Raw genomic sequence first — 23241 nt, forward strand, 5'->3', positions numbered from 1 at the left:
GTTTTTATAACTTACCCAGTTATAGTACAAACCAGCACCAAATAATCAATAATAATTGCATTTATTAATGGGTGTTATTGACTCCTTTAGGTTATTTAGTTTAACACAGGCAGCTTTCAGTGATACTGAAGCACCTCCATGTACCGGTATACATTTATTGACATCGACCACCAAGAACAAGCGGTTATTGCACTGGCCATTGCGCAATCACTTATGTTGTGGTGAAAAAGATCAGTACAAACACGTCTGTTCTTGCAACACAGCAGCAGAGAATGACAAAAAGTCTTTCTTCTTACTTTCAGAGTTTGACACAACTATTATGACATACCAATTCCTTGTTACTCTTATGTCTGGATAATGGACGTGTGGGAAGTTTCACATCTCAGTGAATATCTCCAACAAGAACCGCATTTATGCGGATACAAAAGCAAATTAAAACTCCCCTACATGTAAATGTTAAAGTAAATATTAATTTATTATGCATTTATTATTCAAAACTCAGTATATTGAATTTTATGCTTGCGTGTTGACAAATTTCAACGTTCAGCTGACCTGCTGTAAACTAACTAAAGACACAATTGTATCAATTGTAATTAATTAGTTGGAAGTGCAACCCTGTCTCTAATTTCCCTATAATTAGTCCCAAATGTGTAGTTCTTTCCAGAAGACTTCCATACAATAAAGCATTACCAATTATTTTTACAGTTCGATGTATGTAACCAAGTGGATCTGAATACTGATTGCAGTGCATGAGGCATTTGTTGGATCACATTGTCCTTGCTACACTCATGGACATAGACCTGGCTGGCCAGTGTCCAGGCTCACCAGCTGGACATTCCTTTCTCTTCATGGCCTTTCATTTCCACCTTTCCACCAGTCCTTGATTGGAAACACCTACAAGGACATGTGACAGATTAATTCAAAACGTGACAACAAACATTTTAATTTCTTGTATTTGAACTGAATTTCATCTGTATTTGTCAAATAAACCAATTATTTACAATTTAAGTCTAATAGCAATCATCATAGGGAGGAAACCGATAAAAGTGACCTTGGATGTTTTAGTTGGCGACAGTTGATTCCTTTTTATTTTTCTTAGGGTGTGAGTAGTAGAGAGTCAGTAATGTGTTGCTTGTTGTAACCTTCACTCTAGTAAAACTGGACTTTGCCCGCACCCACCTCTAGTCTTAGTTCCTGTAAGGAACAAGTATGTGAAAAGGTAACATACCATCAGTAAATGTCACTCCCCGAGGTTGTCGTGTCAGATTGCTGATAACCTTACGGTATTTAGTCCTTGTCAGACTTCCCTGTTCATTTACAGTCCATTTTGGTGAACACAAGAGTATAGTAATGACCAAAACAAGGTCCAACCCTTAAAACCATAAAAAGTCAGTGGAATTTCAAGTTTTAGGAAGCCGTTCAACTTTTCATTGCACTCTTAACTCTTAAACTAAATTAACCTAAACTGATTTTTTACAAAAGGCTGTCCTTATTGAAAGTCAAGACATTTCAATCCCAGAATTTAAACCAAGAGCAGCTGGCCATATTAGCTGTAGGTCTTTCTGTTTTTCTGTAAAAATGTATGTTTTCATGGGTTGCAAATTAGCAAACAAGTAATGATATACCGTGTTGTGTGTTTGATTTCATGTTTTTAGTGTGAGTGAGAGTGCATTGATGTATTTACAGTATAAATGCATGTGCGTGACACCAAAGAGAGCTACAGTGGCTGTCTTCCTTTTCCTCTCTGCAGGCCAAGGAAAACACCATTCTTCTTTTCTTTTCTTTTTTTTTACAGTAAGCCTGCTGACAAAAAGAAGTCTCATTGAACAAGCCGTCACACAATACTAACACCATGGTAGCTAAGGAAAATAGAGCAGATTAATTTATTATTATTATTAATTATTATTATTGTATTAATTTAATTTCAATCATGCAAAAATCAATTAAAAAACACATGTAATATCTTGTTATCATGCGTTGGGTGGTAACTGTGCATGGCAGGATAACGGTGCTCTCTGTGAGTCCTTTGATATCAATTCGGGTGAGAAGGTATCATTGCCTGGAGTATCATCATGACTTGTGTGCTGGGTGTGCTGCTCATGCTGCCAACTTGTTTCTGCACCATTCAGGTAAAAGGCAAATAAGGCATATTAGGCAAATAAGTCAAAAATACACTGAACCTTTGCCTTTATAATGATAAATAAACTACCTTGATCCTTGATCCTTGATAAACAAGAGGGGGAAAGGTAATTACATCAGTTGGATGGTTGTTTTTGCATAATGACGTTATTTCACAAATATATAAGTTTAAATATCTTACTGAATTTCCTATTAGAGTGCTGCATCTGTATGGGCAGTTATATTGATTGGTATTGTTCATTTCACAGTGCACTGTTAGGTGTCCAGGCACAACATCAAGGATGTTTTCCTTTTCCTTCATTCCTTCATAGAAGTCATCACAAAGATAAGAATACATGCCTTCCAGCTACAGCAGGAGGCATACAGTGCAGCTGCACAGTATAGCCATGTACTCCGAATTAAAGGGATTGTGAGTGATTGTAATCCAGTACACTTTTTGTTCAAATCCTCACAGTCAGCTAGCTCTCTGTTTTGTGTGTGCTGTGAAAAAAGATTTGGTTTTCCAAATGGCTGGATCTGTAAATGCAAAACAAAGAAAGTGGTTGGACCTGGCCACACAACATTGTTCTAGCCAATTATCAACAGGTGGCGTTAGTGCAGGTGCACAGGAGTGATGAGGGGAGGGGCAGTGGGAGAGAGAGTTCTATACACCGGCACATTTGAACGTGCTGGACTCCAGGCACTGTGAAGAAGGATAGATGGTCGAGAAACAGCCAAGGAGGAAAAGGTCTGAAGGGTAGAAACAGAGAAGGAAGATATGACAGGGCAAGGGAGAAGGAGTTAAACCGCTGGAGAAATCCCAGAGATTTGGAATTTCTGAGGCGGAGCTTTAATTAAACAGCTGTCAATATCTGTCAGTACTTGTTTCATTGATCAGCTCCAGTTGTGGGAACAAGACACCGCTGAAGCCAAAATTCTTATTTTGCTAATTTAACTCAAAGATAGACTTGATTATTCATTAAATTAAAAATGTAAAATTGCCACTGACCTCAAAAATCAGTACCTATCAGCACTTTGCTCCATGGCCTCTCTCGTCAGATTTCCAATTACTTTTATCCACTGGGTTTGATTGGTGCAAATATAAGATTTGTGTTAACAAGCCAGAGGGTTTCACACAGTATTTTGTTGTGCAATGTTAATAAGCCTTGTTAATAATTGAACTGTGAATTCTGATTCTGCATTAATCACAGGTGTGGTTCAAACAAATGCTTTGATTTTTGGATACTGTCCCGTTCTCTCTATAATAATTTGATTGCAACACGCTTATTTTCTTACTTTTGGTCCAGTGTAAAGACAGTAAAGGAGATGACATTAGAGCTCTTTGCAGGTTTTTATCTAAATTAATAAAACCTTAATACTCACCCTTCAAAGAAAAGGCTCTGTTTTAAGCACATTTGTAATAAAAATTTAAAGTGTCAACAAACTTTTACAATAAGAACTGTGTTTTTGCCTCTGCAACTAAAAGGTCTTCAAAGGTCATGCACTTAGTAAATATTACATAACTGTGAGCCTATAGGGAACCTGTCCCCTATATATTTTCTTCTTTTGTATTGAACAAACATTAAGGCAAACCATACAGACAACAATGCAATTATGCAAATCCGCGTACGCAATCATAAACAGTTCACTTCATCTTTGAGCCTTCACAATTCCTCATTCACGAGCGACATAACTGTTTCAGTTTTTTCTCTAAAAATAAACCACGACTAGTTTGGCACTGTCGTGATTGTAGCCTTGTATGACACTCAATGTGGAACAATGGAGCAGAAATTCCCTCTGTGAGGGAAGTTTGGCTCTGAATAAGTAAGTTACAGACAGTCTGTCTTTAAAACCTGAAGAAAAATGTTGTGGAATGCTTCTCTCAAGGAACGAATCCATTATGTAAAAATATATTGTAAGTTATATAGGCACTATCAGACATCATGGATCTGTTGCTTTCTTCCAAAAGAAACCAAATTGCTTTTTTTTTTTTTTAAATAACACGTATTGATAAAGAAACTGTAAAAACCAAAAAACCTTTTGTTTGTGTGATGGTCATGTGTGTGCTGTCATCAGTAGACATTCACATGACATACATGGTTTCAGACTAATAATTTCAAAGTGAGAGACTTGTTGTTGTGAGATCATTTTATATTGCCAGTCAAAAACATTAACCTCAGCCCTCATATGGCTTTAATAATGGCAGCCTTTTGGTTTGAGGTCATGGCACAAACACCAGGGACAGAGAGGAACACAAATAGCAAGTTCCTCTCACTTCTGTCATATTCTGATTAAAGTTTATTATATGTAGTGAATGATTTTAATTACCTTTGGGTCACTTTAAACTAAAGGTATTATTTTAAAAATGACAACAGCACATTTTATCTGTAACAGAGATCATTTTGAGACCTGGTCCCCCTTGTATATTGTTATTGTTTTCCATAATGTATATCCTGTATAAATACAAAACGTGCGAAGATATAATTGATGTTGACAGAAAAATATGCAAATTTCCAAAAATGTCGGACTATTCTTTATGTAGTATGGCAAACAAAAGAACAATACCATGACAGTGCTAAGCTACAGAAAATCACATGGAGTCTGGTGAATCTCGACATTAAGGGATTTAAGATTAGAGCCATTTGCAGTGCCATAAAAGACTCATAGAATAATAAATAAATGACTCCATCAGATAAAACAAATGACATCCACTCTTCCTGAGAAGGAAATGATGTTATTTAAGTATTTCCTACTTCCCTCTAATAATAAGCACAATGACTGTGAACGCAGATACTTTGTTTATAAAGTTTTCAGATAAATGAGAAGGTTTTTAAAGGCTCGTCAATTTGGATAAAGTGCTGCTGAAGTGTGTAAACCTCTGCCTAGCATGGAATAGATTCACTCACTTGTGTGTATTATATGTGTCTGTGTAAAACACCTAGGTGTGTTAGTTAATCACAACCCTTTTATGGCTAGAGAATATGAATCATTAGTTGTGGTTTAAAAATATTCCAGTTCATCCATTTGTTTCTCTTCCTCCTTCCTTTCCCTCCTATTCATCACTGACTGGAAACACAGGGTTTTACAAGTATGAACTGTTCCCATCAAATGATAAATAGCAGGTTGATAGGTTGCATTGCATGGCATTGCTTCCTACTGCATGGAAGGTGTGTAGTGTATATGCTGTATTGTAACTATTACGTGGTGTAACAGACAAGCTGTTATTGTAACTATTCACTGAGACGATAAACGTATAGGTATGCCTCATACCGAGTATACACAGTCTACTTTCCTGAGAATTAGTGTGAGGATATTTATTTCTTCTAGTGAAGCAATTAGGGGAGAACGGGTATGGTTGTAACATCGGGAGAGTTGTAACAACACCAATTCTACCAATTAGAGATAAGATAGGAGTTTGGTGATCATTTCAATATTTACCTGCTTCCACCCGATCAGGCATGGTGGTTATCAAGTCTGGAAACAGGCACATTCAGAATATATAGAGAAAAAACTGATTTTGATTTCAGAAAGTATATTTTTTGACCAAGACTATTTTTTGTTTAGTATCTTTACTATAGCAGATAAAATTGTTTGACTTATATTAAAATGTAGTTTCTTAGGCAACATGTGATTCATTTTTTCCTTTCTAATTTCAAACCACTATGCTAAAACAGCTAGCTAAACATTGGCTGACAGGGGTGGGTTGGGTTGTAACACTTCATTAAAAACTTAAAGACTTTCTTGATTTTAACATTTTACAGAGTACCCTTTGCAGTCTCTGGGCCCACCCAGCCTGCACTCCAGAGTTACCAGCAGTCATTTGTCAGCACTGTGACCGGTAGAAGTGCTTGTACTGCGTACCGGTGAGTACCGGCCCGCTTCAAGCACTGACTGTGACTCTGATTAAGAATATACACACAGATGTACGGTGAAGTTCTTTAATTAGGTAAATTGTAGTAATAATTATACTGTTAAGTAAGTTTATTCTATAGATAAATTTACATACACATACTGGACATGTGCATGAGTCATCAGACATAGTCTGTTACAGTGAGAGAGAAACATTGTTCTTTTAATTAATAATTACCTGTTTTTGAAGCATATCATATAGTGTGGCATCTATTTTTGATTCTTTTGTGTGATTGTTACAACCTACCCCGGTATTGTTACAACCTACCCAGGGAATGGGATCCTTGACTACTCACGTGCAACACATTTAAAGAGGAAGTAAATATCTTTAAAAAGGAGAGGATGACACTACAGCTTAACAAAAGCCTTATCTGAAGTCACATCTGAACAAGTTCAGTAGGTTTTGTAAATTAATTTGAATATTCTGCAAAATGTCTCTGGACTTCTTTGAGTATTTCCTTACTGTAACTGGCTCTTGGGTTACCAGGCCTGTTTTTTGCAAAGATGTGCTAAAACCGAACCATGACTACAGAGTGTGAAAACAATGTGAAAACAACATAATTACAACCAGTCATACTATAAACGTATAGGGTAAGGAAGAGAGCTGAAACAGCTCACAGGGGATTTGGTTTAAAGAAAGGGTTTGTGTTGACACTGAATATGTCAACACAATGAGGTATTTCTTGAGTGAATTACCCTACCTACAAATACCACACTTTAATACTTAAATCAATATTTGTCTATGCAGGTCCGGTTTACTCTTTTCACCTGTTTTGTATTTTCATAGCCATGCAAAGGCTTATTTGCTGTGTTATGTGCCTCAAGCCCCAAAGGCTCCAGGTTTAAGGTGTTTCAACTGGTCTGTGCAGATCATAAGGGCCTTAAGGTTGATTCTGCTTTATTACCTGATCTTAAAATCCTGTCTTGAGGACAAAAACTGAGTTAAATGTAGTTTTTTGACCTTTATTATTTCACTTTTGTACTTATATGTGGCATATTCCTAATTGTATGTTTGTGTTTAATGAAATTACCACACAGCAAATCTGGGCCTATAGTATAATATTCCAGCCTAGAAAAACTATATGCTCCACAGAGAGGGACCCTCGCTATGGTCGTGCAAACATTAATGAGTATTGTCAGAGAACTGTTGTTAAAAAAAAAAAAATTTTTATTGCAGCATGTGCTAAAAGCAGAGGTGGAAGGAGTTTATTTACTACAGCTTATGCTATATCTCAAACCAAATTTTTATTACACTGGATAAGATCAGACAAGATAAGATAAAACTTTATTATCCATTTCTGTAAATTTGTCTTTGGCTTCACCAGGTACCAGTATACATTAAAAACATATCAAAAACACAAAGCACAAGACACACACAACACACACATTATAAACACAATAACACATAACAGGCAGGAGGCATCAACCTCTTTCTTAGATGTGATTATGAACTTAAAAAAAAGCTCTCTATTCAATTATCAACAAGATATTACTATATTAGAAAATAATCTACAAGCATAATTTTAGTTCCCACAACCCTCCATTGTGATATTTAGGAATAAATCCTTATTTTACAAAAGTTGGCTAGAAAAAGGAATTTGGTCTGTAACACACTTATTGGAAAGTACCGGAAAAATTCAAAATTTAATTTAAATATTCAAAAACAATAAGTTCTCAAAGTAATCCCACATTCTATAATTATGATGTTTTATAATTTATATTAAAGTAATGTAAATCTGCCACCTTCCTAAACTTTTGGTGAATAGACACCCTCTCACTAACCTAAAATAATATTTCACCAAACAGAAATGAAATCTTTACATTTTTTCAGAGATGAAAAATTAATAACAACATTTTTTAAGTATCAAATTGCACCAAAAGCAAAGTCCACTTTAAAATGATCAATGGAATATATCCTTTTGGAGAATTTTTAGGAAGTCGATTTGGTCTAGATCACAATAATCGCTCATTCTGTAATGAACACATTGGAACAATTTATGAAATTTGCTAATGCTTTTTGGGAAGCCCAGTGACAATTTCTCTGAATTAACAAAAGAAAATGCAATTGTTGGTATGTTAAAAAAAGATGAAAAAATAAATAAATGTTAAAAGATGAAACACATGACTTAGCAATTACAATAATAGTTTCCTGAAAACACAACAGAATTTCTACACATTTCACAAGGAGCTGTGTCATTATTTATTACCATTGGAGAAGAATGTTGTTTTAAATCTTATTATTCATTTATTAGCCTGCTGTTTCTCTTCTCTTTATTGTTTTATATGTGAAAGTTATATTATGCTTGTTTGTTGTCTGGGGAGAAAAAAACATTATTGTATTGTACTATGCCATTTTTGTTTTTAAAATTACTTTGAGATATTTCAATAAACGCTCAAAACACTGAGACTTCTAACCGTGCTACACTGCTGACACCTGGCGGTCACGGTGCGTCATTACATCTTAAAATAAACATTTTCACTTGAATGTCTAGATGGATTAATATCATATCAATAATTTACTCTTGATCGCCCAGCTTATAGCATTTTATTGGATCATACGTGTACAGTATCATATCTGTGACATCGAAGTTTAGCTACACAGAAACGCTATTAACGGTAGCTTTCCCTTTAAGGAGTCTGACCGGACGCTCAGCGCCCAATCGCGGCGCGTAAACTGAACTTTGTTGTTGTCAGCAACTACCAGCTAATATGGTTGTAAGCTAGCGCTAGCCGGTGAGCCAACAGTACAGTATCGTTTGTCTCTTTCACCGTAATAAAGAAGTACAGTACAGGGACGGTTTTAACGGTCAGAACAGCCGCTCGCATCAGATCTTTGTCTGCGATATCAGAAAGATGACTTCTGCACTGGTGAGTGTAACTGGTAACATTAGCTGCACTTGCCGTTGTTACTTCAGCCGGAAGTTCGTTTCATGTTTGTAGCTTCACTTACAATTGTAGCAACAGAGAAGTGCTTTTGTATGATATGGGATCTGTTGCTTTAACATAATTTACCCGATATACAGATGGGTGACAAGTTAAAGGAAAAACCAACATGAAGTGAGTCAGGCCACCATGAGCCTAAACAACAGCTTCAGTGCTCCTTGTCAAGTCTGTGGAGCTCTATTGGAGGGATGAACACCATTCTTCCCAAAGTTATTCCTTTATTTATATAATAACCTGTAATTAATCAGGTAATATCATTGAGATCAAGATTCCTTTTGCAAAAGAGACCTGGGTAGAGCAGATAGAAAGGAGAACAAACACAGCCAGACACAACTAAAGGATCAAGATCTATTTTACAAGAGTGACCTGTTAAGAGCAAATAGAAAGGAAAAACAGACCGACATAACAAAAGGACATAAAGCATCAGAGACAGTTACAGACATAACTAAATAGATTTTAAGATGAAAGTTTAGCATATATTATATAATCTGGTCTTATTGAGATTGTGGTGGAGAAAATATCAGGCTGGGACCAATTGGTAATCACTTCACAAATATGGAAGCGTATTTTAGAACGTAATGTTACAAGGCTGTACGGGTCAAGTCTACAGCATAACTCATTTCAGAGCTTAAGAACAACTAAAAACTCAGACAAAGAAATCAACCCACTGTGACATAAAATAAACCGTTTTAACTTACTTGCTGTGATTGTTTTTTTACAATTTGTTGTCACACAATGTTAAAGTTAATTACTATTTTGTCTACCATGCTTTTCCTGCAAGCTTTACATTCACACTTGTGTAATAAACATAGCCGACGTCATGAAATTCACACAGGCTGTATGTTAAATAATTTAAAAGTAACAGATTGCTTCACTGTGGTAAAGTGACAACTACTGAAAGTAGTTCTTGTATCATTTCATGTATGCTGCTGAGGTGTCATATTTAGGTTTTAGTTACAGATCTGATACTTTATTTGCCCTTCAGAATTGCAGTTTCTCAACATAACATGAATCTATGTAAAGCTTGTGATGTAGGATGGATTGAAATTCATGAAAACTGGCATAGTGCTGAAAAGGGAGGTTCTTAACGTAAATGTCTGTTATTTATTGCCATAGACAGTGCTAGGCGTCTCCCCATTGGAACATTTCCAAGTCCTGGATGCACAGTAAACTATTCCTGCTGAGCCATCAGTATGAATGTTGAGCAAATCATTTGATTCATCTAATTAGTAGCTTGATATACTGTTAACCATGTCAATTATCTTGGTCGAACGTTTTAATACTTAAGTACAGTTTTGTTTTTATAGCACCATTATTCATGCCTGGCTTTTATGTCTGTATCTTTTCTGTTAATCCCATGTTTTTGAGGAAGGTGAAAGATTCAAATTTAGATTAGCAAAGGGTTGCTTATGAATGACAATCAATGTCAAAATACACAGAATATAATTAAAAATAAAAGCCAGTAAAATAGGATTTATGTGTAGTTTAACAATTTGAATATTCAATTTTAAAAGAACTTTCTAGTTAATAATGTGGGATGAAGCTAAATGAGGCTTATTTGTGAATGATCTGGTTAATCTCCATCCATTAGCTGCACCAGTTTATCCTTGAGGGGCGGGGGCTTCAACAAATCAACAAGGAACCAACTTCGTTAAGACGATAGTTTCTTTATTTACATAAACTTGTAACGTTATAGAAAAAAAAACACAAACGCAATTTAGAAAAAAGTACAAAACTGTGCTAAGAACAACTCAGACCTCCGCCTGCACGATATATAATCCATCAGAATACCCTAAAGTCTTTTCCATTTCACTGTAACTTAACTCTCGACGCCATATTTGTCGAAGTGTCTCACGATAATGCCTAGCTCCAGCTCTACGGTTCCCATGGCCTCGGTGTGCAGTCTGTATCTGTCCGCCCCGCTGTATACGAGATCCGGGGTGCGGAGCTGGGGACCTCCGCCGACAAACATTTGCGCCAACTGCTCTTGCCAGGAGCCGATCGGCCTCCAGGTCACGCAGCTTATCCGGTGGTGTCCAGGGCTAGAGGGGACATGGCAGTACCCGTAACCGTACAGCTGGCAGCGTCCGAAATAGTCCTGGTGCCACACTTGGAGGTGAAGCTTTGGCCAGCCTTGGAGTCCCTTAGTCGCGTAGTGCAGATCAATCGGATGACTCCAGTACGCCATGTCTCCTGTTTGGGGGATATCCACCTGGGTCTGACCCTCCTTCAGCCCGGACAGAAGACGCCACGCTCCTCCTGTATGAACTCCCCATTTGCAAAATAGACTGTTTTGCGGGAAACCACTGGCCCCAACGATCTGTCCTATAATGTGCAGCTCTGCCATGTTACAAACGCCCCCTTACACAAAAACATGCGGCGCCGAAAGTCCTCTCTACTCTTCCTCCGAGCTTAACGGCTACCGTTGGTAACGGCTAACGGTAGTTCAACGGCTAGCAGTGACTAGCACCACAGCTCGCGTCTCCTTGGTAACTCAGCTGGCTGTCCTCGCGTGGCACCCTGAAAAAGCGTATTCAGGCAGGACTTCCTGTCTCGATGCGTGCCGATCCCGCATTATTGAATATGATTTAAAGACTCAAACCCCAGCATCTGCCGAATTAGTGTTAGTTTCCCCAACATATTACTTGAAAAATAGCTAATTTGACTGTTAGAGATTGTTTGCGGTGGCACATATTAGGAGCTGTGTCCTAACAAACTTAGTGCAGGGCATAAGTCTTTGACTTGTTTGGCATCGTTTATTTAAAAACTACTGTGAACTGGAGACAAACTAAGCGGACAGATAATTTCTCATGATCAGCCAGTGATGAGTGAATTCAGCTTTACTTCTAGCCCCAAAACAAGTGTTAAGTTATTGGTTTGTCTGGATGTGATTTAAAGAGGCTTTAGAGTCTAGTCTAACTAGTACACTGTGAAACAGCGCCACCCCATGGCTGTAGTTTTTCTAGATTTTGCTTTTTTTCTTTTTAGCAGAAATTCCAGAAAATGCACTATATACTCAAAATCGGTCCCCTTTTTTGTTTATGTTTTAGTCTGGCGAGTGGAGGGAGTGGAGGCTGTTATAGTAGCATATTAATGCCCAAGGAATGATAATTTAAACGTTCAGATATAGATGTTATGGGCCTTTTTCACAGCAGACACGTCTTCATAGAAAAAAAGAGTGTTTTAATGAACACACACTTCACAAAAAAAACTCCTAATAATTGTGGCTACATAATGTAAGTAGCTGGATTCTCAGTAGCATTTTTTATGACACTTCAGTATTATACATGCCCCAAGGTTGCTTTACTTGCCTACAAGCTGTATTGAAAACAGAGTACAGTCAGCTGTACATAATTCATTGCAGAGAATGCCATCAGTTTTTAGCAAAATATGACAATTATGGGGTTGTTTGCTCATGTTGCCAGGCCAGTGTCAATCATATCACACACCCACACCTTCCTTGATGAAGCAGATTAGCAGTTTTTGGGCGTTATACTCTTGATAAATAATAGACAAGGGAGATAAATGCTTAAGATTTGAAACAAGTTTAATATATGGCTGCTGTAATCTGTCTCTCTCTCCATACAGTCTGATCCAACTCTAGAGAGACATTTCAGGGGTCACAGGGAGACTGTGGCTAGTGTTGACTTCAGCTGCAACACAAAACAGATAGGTAACTGCTACTTCATGTTACTCCATGTCTTGTCTGTGTTTGTCTGAGTGTGGCCAGATCATTGTCGTTTTATTTTATTTTACGTGTGGTAGGTTTTCCACAATCATACACAATGTGTTCAGTTCTCTCAACCGTGGTCCCTCCTCTTTCAGCCACAGGCTCTATGGACTCCTGTGTGATGATCTGGCACATGAAACCTCAGATGCGAGCGTATCGTTTTGATGGACACAAAGATGCTGTCACTTCTGTGCAGTTTTCCCCCTCTGGCCACCTGGTGGCGTCGGCCTCCAGAGACAAGACTGTACGTCTCTGGGTGCCCAGCATGTGAGTTTTGAAGTTATTCACCTTTGTGTTTTTTAGTACATCTCTATTATCTTTCATTATTTGTGTATGCCACTAGAATGCTACCACAAAGGCCTGTGACGCTGACCGATAAAAACAAACAAAAGAAGACAGTTGTAGCGAACCTACTGCTTCTGCCAGCACAGAAGAAGGCACACATTTCTGAACACCCACTGGCTTTTTGATTGTTTGTTTTTAACTTTAGTGTTGTCTTGCTGTGTGTGTACAGGAAGGCTGAGTCAACAGCTTTCAGGGCTCACACTGCCACCGTGCGCAGTGTTAACTTTTCTGGGGACGGACAGACTCTGGTCACAGCTTCTGACGACAAGACCATCAAAATCTGGACTGTCCACAGGCAAAAGTTTCTGTTCTCTCTCAACCAGCACATCAACTGGGTCCGCTGTGCCAAGTAAGATGCAAACATACATAAAGGTTTCGCAGTTATACCGTATATCATTTGCTCCTTCAGATATTCCTACTTATTATATTGTTAGTTGTATTTTTGTATTTACATTAATATATACCTAGATTCTATACATTTCTGAATAGATTCACAGCTTTAATGAATACATGTCATTAGTAAAATTGAAGCTGAAGACACAGATTGCGGCCAGTTTTTGATCTACAGTTTCTAATACATTTCTTGCAGGTTTTCTCCAGACGATCGTTTGATTGTGTCGTCCAGTGATGATAAGACAATAAAGCTGTGGGACAAAAACAGCAGAGAGTGTATTCATTCTTTCTATGAACATGCTGGGTGAGCACTTGAAACCAGAATGATGCATGGGGAGAAATGTGGATAAGAAATGCTCTAATGTGTGTCTGTGTGAGAACAAGCAGGAGCCAAATTTCTTTTCTGTCAGTGTTTCCTTTGATATTTTTATAAATGTTTAGGATTCATAATCCAGAGCATTATTTCTACTAGTGTGTGTAATTTTTTTTTATAGAAAAATAGACTTGTATTTACACTGGTGTTTAAACAACAACAACTTGTGTAAAAAAACAAAACAAAATCAAAATCAAAAATGTTCTCTGTGCGTGTTTCCAAGTAATATTTTAGAACAAAAGTTTTGTGTTAGTTGTATTAACCTGCCAGAGTAATGCATTTTAAGTACTGTAAAATCTTGTCCAAAGACCCTCTGTAAATGTCATGTTTTCTTTCTCCGAAGTTATGCAAACCATGTAGATTTCCATCCCAGTGGAACATGCATCGCTGCGGCCAGTACTGACAATTCTGTCAAGGTGTGGGACATCAGATCCCATAAGATGCTACAGCACTACCAAGGTAAAGACACTGTATAAAGGAAGTATTTAGTATACAATAAAGTCATTTGAAGATTATTGTAATAACCACAATTTACATTCAATCACTGCATATTTGTAGCTTTGATGCAAAGCCATTATTTGCATTAATAAATTACAATCACATCAATCCTAAATACATACTTATAGAAGCATTTACTACACGCTGCAAGACAGTTTAGCAAGCCTTGATGTCTTATAGCTGTGACATTAATGTAAATAATGTAAATTTTATACTTGAACAACACAGGTGCGTTTTACAGGCTGTATAATATGCTGGTCCCCTAACACAGTAAAGGCAAGACCACAGGCCAGTGTTTGTGTTCGGGAGAAAAATGTCTTAGTCTTATATGGCAAACTGTCATCCACTCCCAGTACAGCTAAAGTGAAGCCTCACCTTTTAAACACAGCGAAAATGTAGCTGAGCTTTACAAATAACTGAAATAACACCAAGATAAAATTAAGCTTTAAAGCATCACGATTAGAGTGGTAATCAAGATTCATGATTTCTTGCATATTCAATAAACCAAATGTTGATGCCTCTGTTCAGACGGCCAGTTGGTCTGATTGTTCTAATCAGCTCTCTTAAATGGATTTGAGTTGTGAGATCTAATAATGGATAATCACATCTGTCTGAGGAGACAGGGCATGAAGATAAAAGCCTCTCCTCTTCTCTCCTCTCGTTTTCTTCCCCTTTCCACTGTGCTTCACTTCACATAATGTAGTTAATTACCAATTGTGCCAGCCTTAAGTGTAAAATGGTGGTTAAAATGTGGGGTGGCTAATGTTAGATACCCATGGGAATTATTGGAAATTGGTAGTATGTTTAGACTTTTAGAATCATCTTACCTTGGTTTTGTGTTTATTGGAGTATTTACCTTTTTCACTATCCTTGTGTGAACCTCAGCCTTACCCAAACGAATACATTCCCCCTGCTCACGGTATAGTTGGATGCAGTTTTTCGGCATCTTTTTGCTGCTGTGGTACCAGTTTACCTTATATGTGACATAGCATCTTGCAGCCAGCAGAGGGACCATGTCGCTTGTCGAATGTCTGCTATCTTCATTTTGTTCCAGTCAAGAAAATCAATCAACACATGGTGGACTAATTTCAAGTTTAGGGAAGTTTTGATTAGTTGCTATAGGCTACTATACTTGGTGTGATGATTTGTGCTAATGCAATCCTGATTTTACGCCATTCTAAGATTTTACGCCAAGTTACACAGCAACTACAGCAACATTGTAGTGTAAAGCAGCAGTACACTTCAGTGGGATTCAGGTAACCCTGTTAAGCAAGCATCTGCCCTGCTGAAGGGTCCTTGAGCAAGACACCGAACTCTAAACTGCCCTTTAGGGCTTTTATAAAATAATAATAATAATATTTTGTAGCGCTGCAACTGACAATTATTTTCACTGTCAATTAATCTGTCGATTTTTCTCAATTAATCAATCAGTTGTTTGGCCTATAAAATGATGCAAAATGTTGATCAGTGTTTCCCAAAGCCCCAAGATTTTGTCTTGTTTTGTCCGCAACGTAAAGATATTTAGTTAACTGTCATAGAGGAGTAAAGAAACCAGAAAATGTTTACATTTAAAGGTTCAGTGCGTAATATTTAGGGTGATCTATTGATAGAAATGCAATATAATATCCATAATGTTTTCAGTGGCATATAGACCTTACATAATGAACGGTTATGTTTGTATGACGTTAGAATGAGCCATTTCTATATACATACACCGCAGGTGCCCTTACCTGGAAGTTTCCATGTTGCGCTGCCATATTTCTACAGAAGCCCAAGCGGACAAACTGCTCTACAGAGCGCGTTTCATTACTACGTTGAATACATATAAGAAGAAGTAGTAGTAGTAGTAGTAGTAGTAGAAGTCTGGTTTGTTAGAAGTACGAAGACAAGTGAAATTTGGACAAATGGAGGCCCACATGTATTATTTAGCACAAGGGCCAACAGAGCGTGTTGACTACTGTAGCTTCTTCTGCTTGCTTGCAAAGGAGTGGTGAGCAGTGACTGATGGTGCATTCATGTGTTGGAATAATCAGAATTTTCTTTCTTCCTTAAATCTTTATTGCAAAAATAGGAATAAAGTGTACATGGGACATACAGAAGTTTACAGGACAGTATACAAATATATAAGAAGACCCCAATATTAATAAAACTTTGTCAGGGGTAGTCTATAATATGTAAAGATATTAAAAGAGGACCATATGTTGAAAGTCTTTTTGTTTTTGGATTGACAAATTAAATTGCTCTGATAATGCTAATCCAACACATCTTTGTAGTAGCGGCCATGTTGAATCCACATTCTCACTTAAGAGCACATGAACACACAATGAAGTCGGAAGAATGACTTCACAAGTTGGGAAATGGGACCATCCGAGGAGCACGTAAATGCACAGTGAGCTGCTGGTTGCAGTTCTCAACCCTCGCCACTAGATGCCACTAAAACTTACACACTGAACCTTTTAAGAAGCTGGTATCAGAGAATTCCGACTTTTTTTTCTTTAAAAAATTACTCAAACCGATTAATCAATTATCAAAATAGTTAATTTAATAGTTAACAACTAATTGATTAATTATTGCAGCTCTGGAATTTTGTCTCTGTCTAAATAAGATAAGAATAACTTTACATTTTGCCATTGTTATTGTCATCATGATTTTGATCATCAGTAAGTTGTTTTTTTTTTATTTTTGTTTTTTTTTATTTATTATTATTTTTATTTAACCAGTAAAAAATGTGAATCTGTAAAGCTGCTAAATACAGTAAAGCCTGATGAAGAACAAGATTTTAACTTTATGTCTTGACTTGCTCAAGGATACACTTCAGTTTGAATTATAGTAACATGCTTCTTCTAGTCTTTTCAAAAGTGTGTGTGTGTGTGTGTGTGTGTGTTTTCCAGTTCACAGTGGTGTGGTGAACACTGTGTCTTTCCACCCGGCTGGTAATTTCCTCATCACTGCGTCCAGCGATTCCACAATGAAGATACTGGACCTTGTAGAGGGCAAGCTACTGTATACGTTGCACGGACACCAGGTAGACACACGCAGATGACACATGACTACCGTTTAGATATCCTGCAGGCCGAACTGTGCAGTTTACCCATTCAGGATCCCGATGGTTTTGGGCCTGCTCTGCTGTTTTGAGTGTGTGTGTGTGTGTGTGTGTGTGTGTGTGTGAAAGAGGGGACGGAGGTGTGAGTGTGTTTAACATCTCCTTTGTGTATGTCTGATTGTCTGAAGTGTGTGTGTGTGTGTGTGTGTGCGTGCGTGTGTGTGTGTGTTTTATGCCTTTTTTTGTATGTGGAGTATTTTAGTACTTGCCATGCGAGCGGGCGGCCCACTCATGATGACTCATCTCAGGGTTGTTGGAAGGAAACAGAACTGTGTTTCTGCCTTTGTTCCTCTGGATCCTCTTCTTCTCTTCCTCCTCTCTGTTTCCATCCCGTCCTTTTTCTCCAACTGTAAAACTGTGTGTTCTGGGGATGTTTTAGCATCGCCACCGTCATTACCATCCTCATATTCCTTCTTGTCCTTCTCTATTTCCCCCCACCTCCTCCCTTTCTCCTCTCATGTACTCACACTTTGGCCTGCTGGACTAGTTGGCCGGATGGCTCGGTGACTGTATCTGTTTGTTTGAACAGCTGATGGACTGGCTTGCTGGCTAGTTGTAGAAATCGGTGGCTCGCCAGTACCACACGTGGTCCATCTGGTTATCCATTCCTCTGTACACGTTGCTCGTCTCTTATTCTGTCTGTGTCACCTGTGCTTCTCTTCAGCCGTTTGCCAACACTCTTCTGTTTGTCAAGATAAAAAAAGCAGTTTTCCCCCTTCTCTCTTCACACCTCCAAATTTGTCATCTCCTGCACTCTGTCTCCATTTCTGTTGTTGTTGTTTGGTTGAGGTTTTTTTTGGCTCGGTGGTGACTCTGCCAATCTGTTGGTGCTGGGAGCGCTCAGGGTGTTAATTGTCTCTCCAGTCGCATAGCTTGAGATGGGAGAGACCCCCATCTGTTTGCTGTGGATGTGTAGGTTTATGTGTCTGCTTACATTTCCGCATGTGTATGGACCTATGTGCATGTACTGTATGTGGGTTTTTTTTTCCTGTTGGATCTGACAAACGTGTTGTTTACCTCACCTTAGGGGGACCTTACCTGGCTAGGTTGAATCAGCCTGATTTAGGCTCATTTGACTTTCTGCTTTTCTGTCTTACAACTGACTTTCTTTTTTAAATTATTTTTTTGTCAGGTGAGACTTGATTTTAGAAGCTGAAAAGCAGGTATGGCAAGACAAAAAATGTACATGCTGTTCTATTAAAAGTACCCTGTGGAGTTTTTGGCCATTATGTGCTGTATGGAGCAATGTTCCTGTTTTGTTTGTATCTCCTGCATGTGCACTAGGATGCACGTGTGCATACGGGCGATGTGATACACAGTCCTGTAGATGGTTTCATGCTAGTGCATTGATCGACAGGTGGTAAGAAATGTAGCAACAAAGGCAAGAAAGAAGAAGAGCACAACAAACACTGTTATAAACAATGCAGGTTTAATATTTTTTTTCAAAACTCATCTCTGCAGATGTTTTAAAAGGAAGGGATTAAATAATAATAATAATAATAATAATAATCTTTATTTGTAGAGCACTTTTCAAAAACATGTTACAAAGTGCTTTAACAAGTGTAAAAACAAATACATGATAAAAGCAAGAAAGCACTTAAGAAACTAAAATACACATTTAAAATACATGTAAAATGGAATAAAATAAAACGTGATAAAGTTTTAAAAAGTCAAATAAAATCGGGAAAGGCCCTCCTATAAAAGTATGTTTTAAGAAGGGACTTAAAAGAGTTCACTGACTCAGCCGACCTGATCTCCTCGGGCAGGCTGTTCCAGAGCCTCGGGGCCCTGACTGCAAACGCTCTGTCCCCTTTAGTTTTCAGTCGAGACTCTGGAACAGACAACAGACCTCTGCCCGAGGATCTCAAGGTACGTGCTGGTGTGTATGGGACTAAAAGGTCAGAAATATAACAAGGCAAGAGGCCATGAAGAGCTTTAAAAGTGATCAATAAAATTTTAAAGTCAAGTCTAAAACATTCTGGGAGCCAGTGTAATGAAGCTAAAACAGGGTAATGTGGTCATATTTCTTTGTTCTGGTTAAAAGCCTGGCAGCTGAGTTCTGGACAGTCTGGAGCGGATCAATAGATTTTTGGGTTAAGCAAATAAAAAGGCTGTTGCTGTAATCCAAGCATGATGAAATAAAGGCGTGTAAGATGGTCTCAGTGTCCTTAAAAGTTAACATAGATCGTATTTTTGATATATTTCTAAGCTGATTAAAAACATAATTGCACTAGCATTGTAGTGTGCTGCTCAAAACTTAAATTACTATCAGACCGGACACCAAGATTCTTTGCAAATGGCTTAATGTGATTCACTAGGGAACCAGCAGACTGCCATCTGATGGGACCCAATTACCAGGATCACTGTTTTGTCTAAGTTCAGCTTTAACTTCATAGAGGCAGTTGGTAAGTAAACTCAGCATTCCAGCGTCTGTTGAACTGACGGGCAAGTACATTTGTGTGTCATCAGCATAAATATGAAAAGAGACACCATGTTTCTGGATAATGTGTCCAAGGGGAAGCAAATACAAGGAAAACAAAATAGGTCCTAAGACCGACCCCTGAGGCACTCCATATTTAACCGAACAGAATGAAGAGACACAGTTGTTTACAGACACACAGAACCTCCTATTGGACAGGTAGGATGAAAACCATTCTAAGGCAGTAAGAGATCCCCACCCAGTGCCCCAATCTGTCTAACATGATGTTGTGGTCAGTGGTGTCAAATGCAGCGCTAAGGTCCAGGAGTACCAGGACTGAGCACATGCCATCATCAGCAGACATTAAGAGGTCATTGGTGACTTTAAGCAAGGCAGTCTCAGTGCTGTGCTATTTCCTGAAACCAGATTGAAACTTTATTTTTAATTATTTATTTGGCCTTAAGGATACACACAATGTGTTTGTTGTTTGTTATAATTAACTGTTTCTTTTTTAACAGTTGAGTATGAGGAAACGTCTGGCTGTGTTTCATTAGTAGTTCCACTTCCCCTCATTCACCTCCCCTCAGACCTTAATATTACGTAACAGCATACTGTTCACTCGGAGGCCACTTGGAGAGCAGCAGGAATGTGGGCAGGGGATGAGCGTGGGGATTTAAATGAAACGCACCTGCCCCTGTACACTTTCAACCCAAACTATCACGGATCAACCAGCAGTTGTAAGCTTAGCGTTGTACTGCTTTTTACATCCCTGCAGACTCATTTTAATGAGGCAAATGCGTCTTTTATGGATAATGGCAATACGTCAGCACATTGTAATTAGCTGCATCAGTTTCAGTTTTTATCATTTCTGTTTGTGATCTGTATCATGATTATCTATTGCTACAGGTTTTTGATATCTTGCAAAACAGCAATTTTTTTTATGTGTTTACAGATAATGTTAGGAATCAAGAAGTTCAGTCAGTCATATAACAATGAGTAAAATATAAAGCTATCAATGAGATTTTCTTAAGAAACTTTCCGCTAACTATGAAGCAGGAGTTTTATCTACATTACTGCCAACTAACCATGGATGTATTTTCTTTTACCAAATGCATAACTGCAGTGCATTGTGTGTAGGGCTGAACGATTAATCGCATTTGCGATATTATCGTGATATGATAAATCGAGATTTTCATATCGCAAAGGCTGCAATTAAGCACTGGTCACATGACACCCAAGAGTAAACCAGTCTGCAGAGGAAGCATCAGCTTCGCACATTACGCTGAACCTTGACTTGTTGTTGTATAATGGCCTTAAGCTTGACTGAAGCTGACACTACAGAAACTGAAGTGTCACACAGGGAATGAAAGTAGCACCCGCCTCGCGCGGGTAACTTGGGGGTGGTGGTGGGTGAAATTGTCGGGCCATCCGCGCTTTGGTGGACAGGAAAAATGACAGGTCAGGAAATATCTATGTAACAGTGTCCAAAAGAGGCCCAGTCTGTGAGTTACATCCAGTGCGCTGCTTACCTGCATCGGAGGTTGCGGGGGAACTCCGGTGTTGTCGGAGAATTACTGAGCTTATCTATTAAACAGGAGAGGCATCACTTGGTTTCATTTTCTTGGCCAACTTTTGAATTTAACCTCAAACTGAGTATTTTTGTGAGTTATTTGATACTTTTCTCCACTATTGCTCATAATAATAATTCATCACCTAATTTCATCATAACACAGGCCTGGCCTACAAGAAAGTGTGTGTTTAATATATCTAATATTGTGTTGGTCACTGATTTACTGCTTGTCCGTTTTGAATAATACAGAAGGTAAAGAGCTTAAAAATTAATTGCATATTAAATCGCAAATATATTATAAAATATAAAATATTGGCAAAAAAAATCGCAATTAGATTATTTTCCAAAATTGTTCAGCCCTAATTGTGGGTGATATACACCTCTGGAGTGACCATCGTTGTTGACTCGCTCCCTCAGCCCAAATACTTATGATGACGACGAGAATTCCCCCATGAGCATGTTGACTCAATGAGGGCATGTTGACTCAATGAGGGCATGTTGAATGACATGAAACTCAGCCTCTGTCTGGGCCAGAGCGCATCTCTCAACCTATGATTTTAACTTGCCACTAGTTCATCATCTCAATGGCCCCTGTTAAAGAGGAATTGGAAGTGAGTGGAGAGAAGATAAACATGATTATACTGTTTAAGCGCTTTTGCCAAGAAATCTATCCAGGAATTCCTGGTTATATGTTGAAAATATACCCATCAAATGCCATTAAAATGAAGGCTATAATGTTGTAAACCTAAACTTTCCAACTTTATATTTAGTTGATTTTAACAGAGGGTTGCCATCATCCGCTCTTACAACAAACTGAGACTTAGAATAAAAAGAGAAAGTAAAAGCCACAGGTCTCTGCTCTGTGAAATCTAGGCTACTTACCTAAATCGCCATTATTATTAAAACATCATGTATTAATCACGTTTTGCGCGGCTTGCCAATAGAGGACCGACCAGAGACGGAAGACGAAGTGGTCTGCCTACATGGTTGATAATGAGCCACTACACCGCTGATCTCTACAGTATCATGTGTTCGGGTTTTTTATTAAAAAGTTCAGTGTGTAAGACTTTACTTGATTAAAAACTTGGTAGCCTATGACGTTACAAGTCGCGGTGGAAATTTTACAAGCACGGACCAGGTAAAGCAGCAGAGAACACACAGGGTGCAGATGTTGGTTTTGGTTGTTTGATAGCATGCGCCATTAACAAGCCCACAAGCAGCTCACCTGTTGCCATGATAACGGATCACGGGTGGAAAAATACGGGAAAAAGACGAGTTCTGTGTCTTTTAGGCAACTTTATAAAATGTACTGCTGATGGAGAAAGTGGAGTAGAAGGGCGATTGGGGAGACAGAGAGAGTCTGGGCAAGCAGGTGTGCTTAACTGAGGTCTAGGCCTCTTGTGTGTCTGAGTGTGGGGAGAAGAGAATTCCAAGGAGGGTGCGAAGCACATTTAAAACGTTTAATAATAATGTTCGTGGGGATTAAAACCTGCTTTCACATGGTGGTATTATGTGAAAAAATTTTTCAGGCGGGGTTTTACAATCACGATGCCTTCTCAACCATCGACCATCTGCAGCAGGGGTTGTAGCCAATTCTGTGGTCTGGTCTCTGCCACACAGACCACTGGTCGCTACCACTAGGGGCGCTAAAGATACTGGTCGCTGCCACACCGACCACTGGTCGCTGCCACACCGACCACTGGTCGCTGCCACACCGACCACTGGTCGCTGCCACACCGACCACTGGTCGCTGCCACACCGACCACTGGTCGCTGCCACACAGACCACTGGTCGCTACCACAGTCTCTGTGGTAGGCTCTTTTCTGTTCCTTGTCACACA

General features: G+C 38.6%; 2 protein-coding genes across 6 annotated transcripts in view; one reads left to right on the forward strand and one right to left on the reverse strand.

Annotated features, from left to right (window-relative positions):
* Positions 1-8523: 8523 nt before the first annotated feature.
* The window catches only part of poc1a (POC1 centriolar protein A), a 59874-nt gene continuing 45156 nt past the window's right edge, over positions 8524-23241 (forward strand). For 2 of the 5 annotated variants that reach the window (XR_006821586.1, XM_046028935.1), the window contains exons 1-7: positions 8531-8895; positions 12559-12643; positions 12796-12967; positions 13215-13394; positions 13635-13742; positions 14155-14270; positions 17201-17334. Coding sequence is in view for 4 of the 5 variants with exons in the window: in XM_046028935.1 (XP_045884891.1) it covers positions 8881-8895; positions 12559-12643; positions 12796-12967; positions 13215-13394; positions 13635-13742; positions 14155-14270; positions 17201-17334 (810 nt within the window). In the remaining variant the exon portion in view is untranslated. Of the gene's footprint in view, positions 8896-11495; positions 12207-12558; positions 12644-12795; positions 12968-13214; positions 13395-13634; positions 13743-14154; positions 14271-17200; positions 17335-23241 lie in introns of those variants that run through there. The other 3 variants (XM_046028939.1, XM_046028937.1, XM_046028938.1) reach the window with 3 other exon arrangements.
* Positions 10644-11503, reverse strand: b9d2 (B9 domain containing 2). Its single transcript, XM_046028940.1, has one exon. It carries the CDS (start codon positions 11315-11317, stop codon positions 10790-10792), a length of 528 nt encoding a protein of 175 aa, XP_045884896.1. The 5' UTR covers positions 11318-11503; the 3' UTR covers positions 10644-10789.

The sequence above is a fragment of the Micropterus dolomieu genome, linkage group LG18 (assembly GCF_021292245.1).
Source record: "Micropterus dolomieu isolate WLL.071019.BEF.003 ecotype Adirondacks linkage group LG18, ASM2129224v1, whole genome shotgun sequence".
NCBI lineage: Eukaryota > Metazoa > Chordata > Actinopteri > Centrarchiformes > Centrarchidae > Micropterus > Micropterus dolomieu.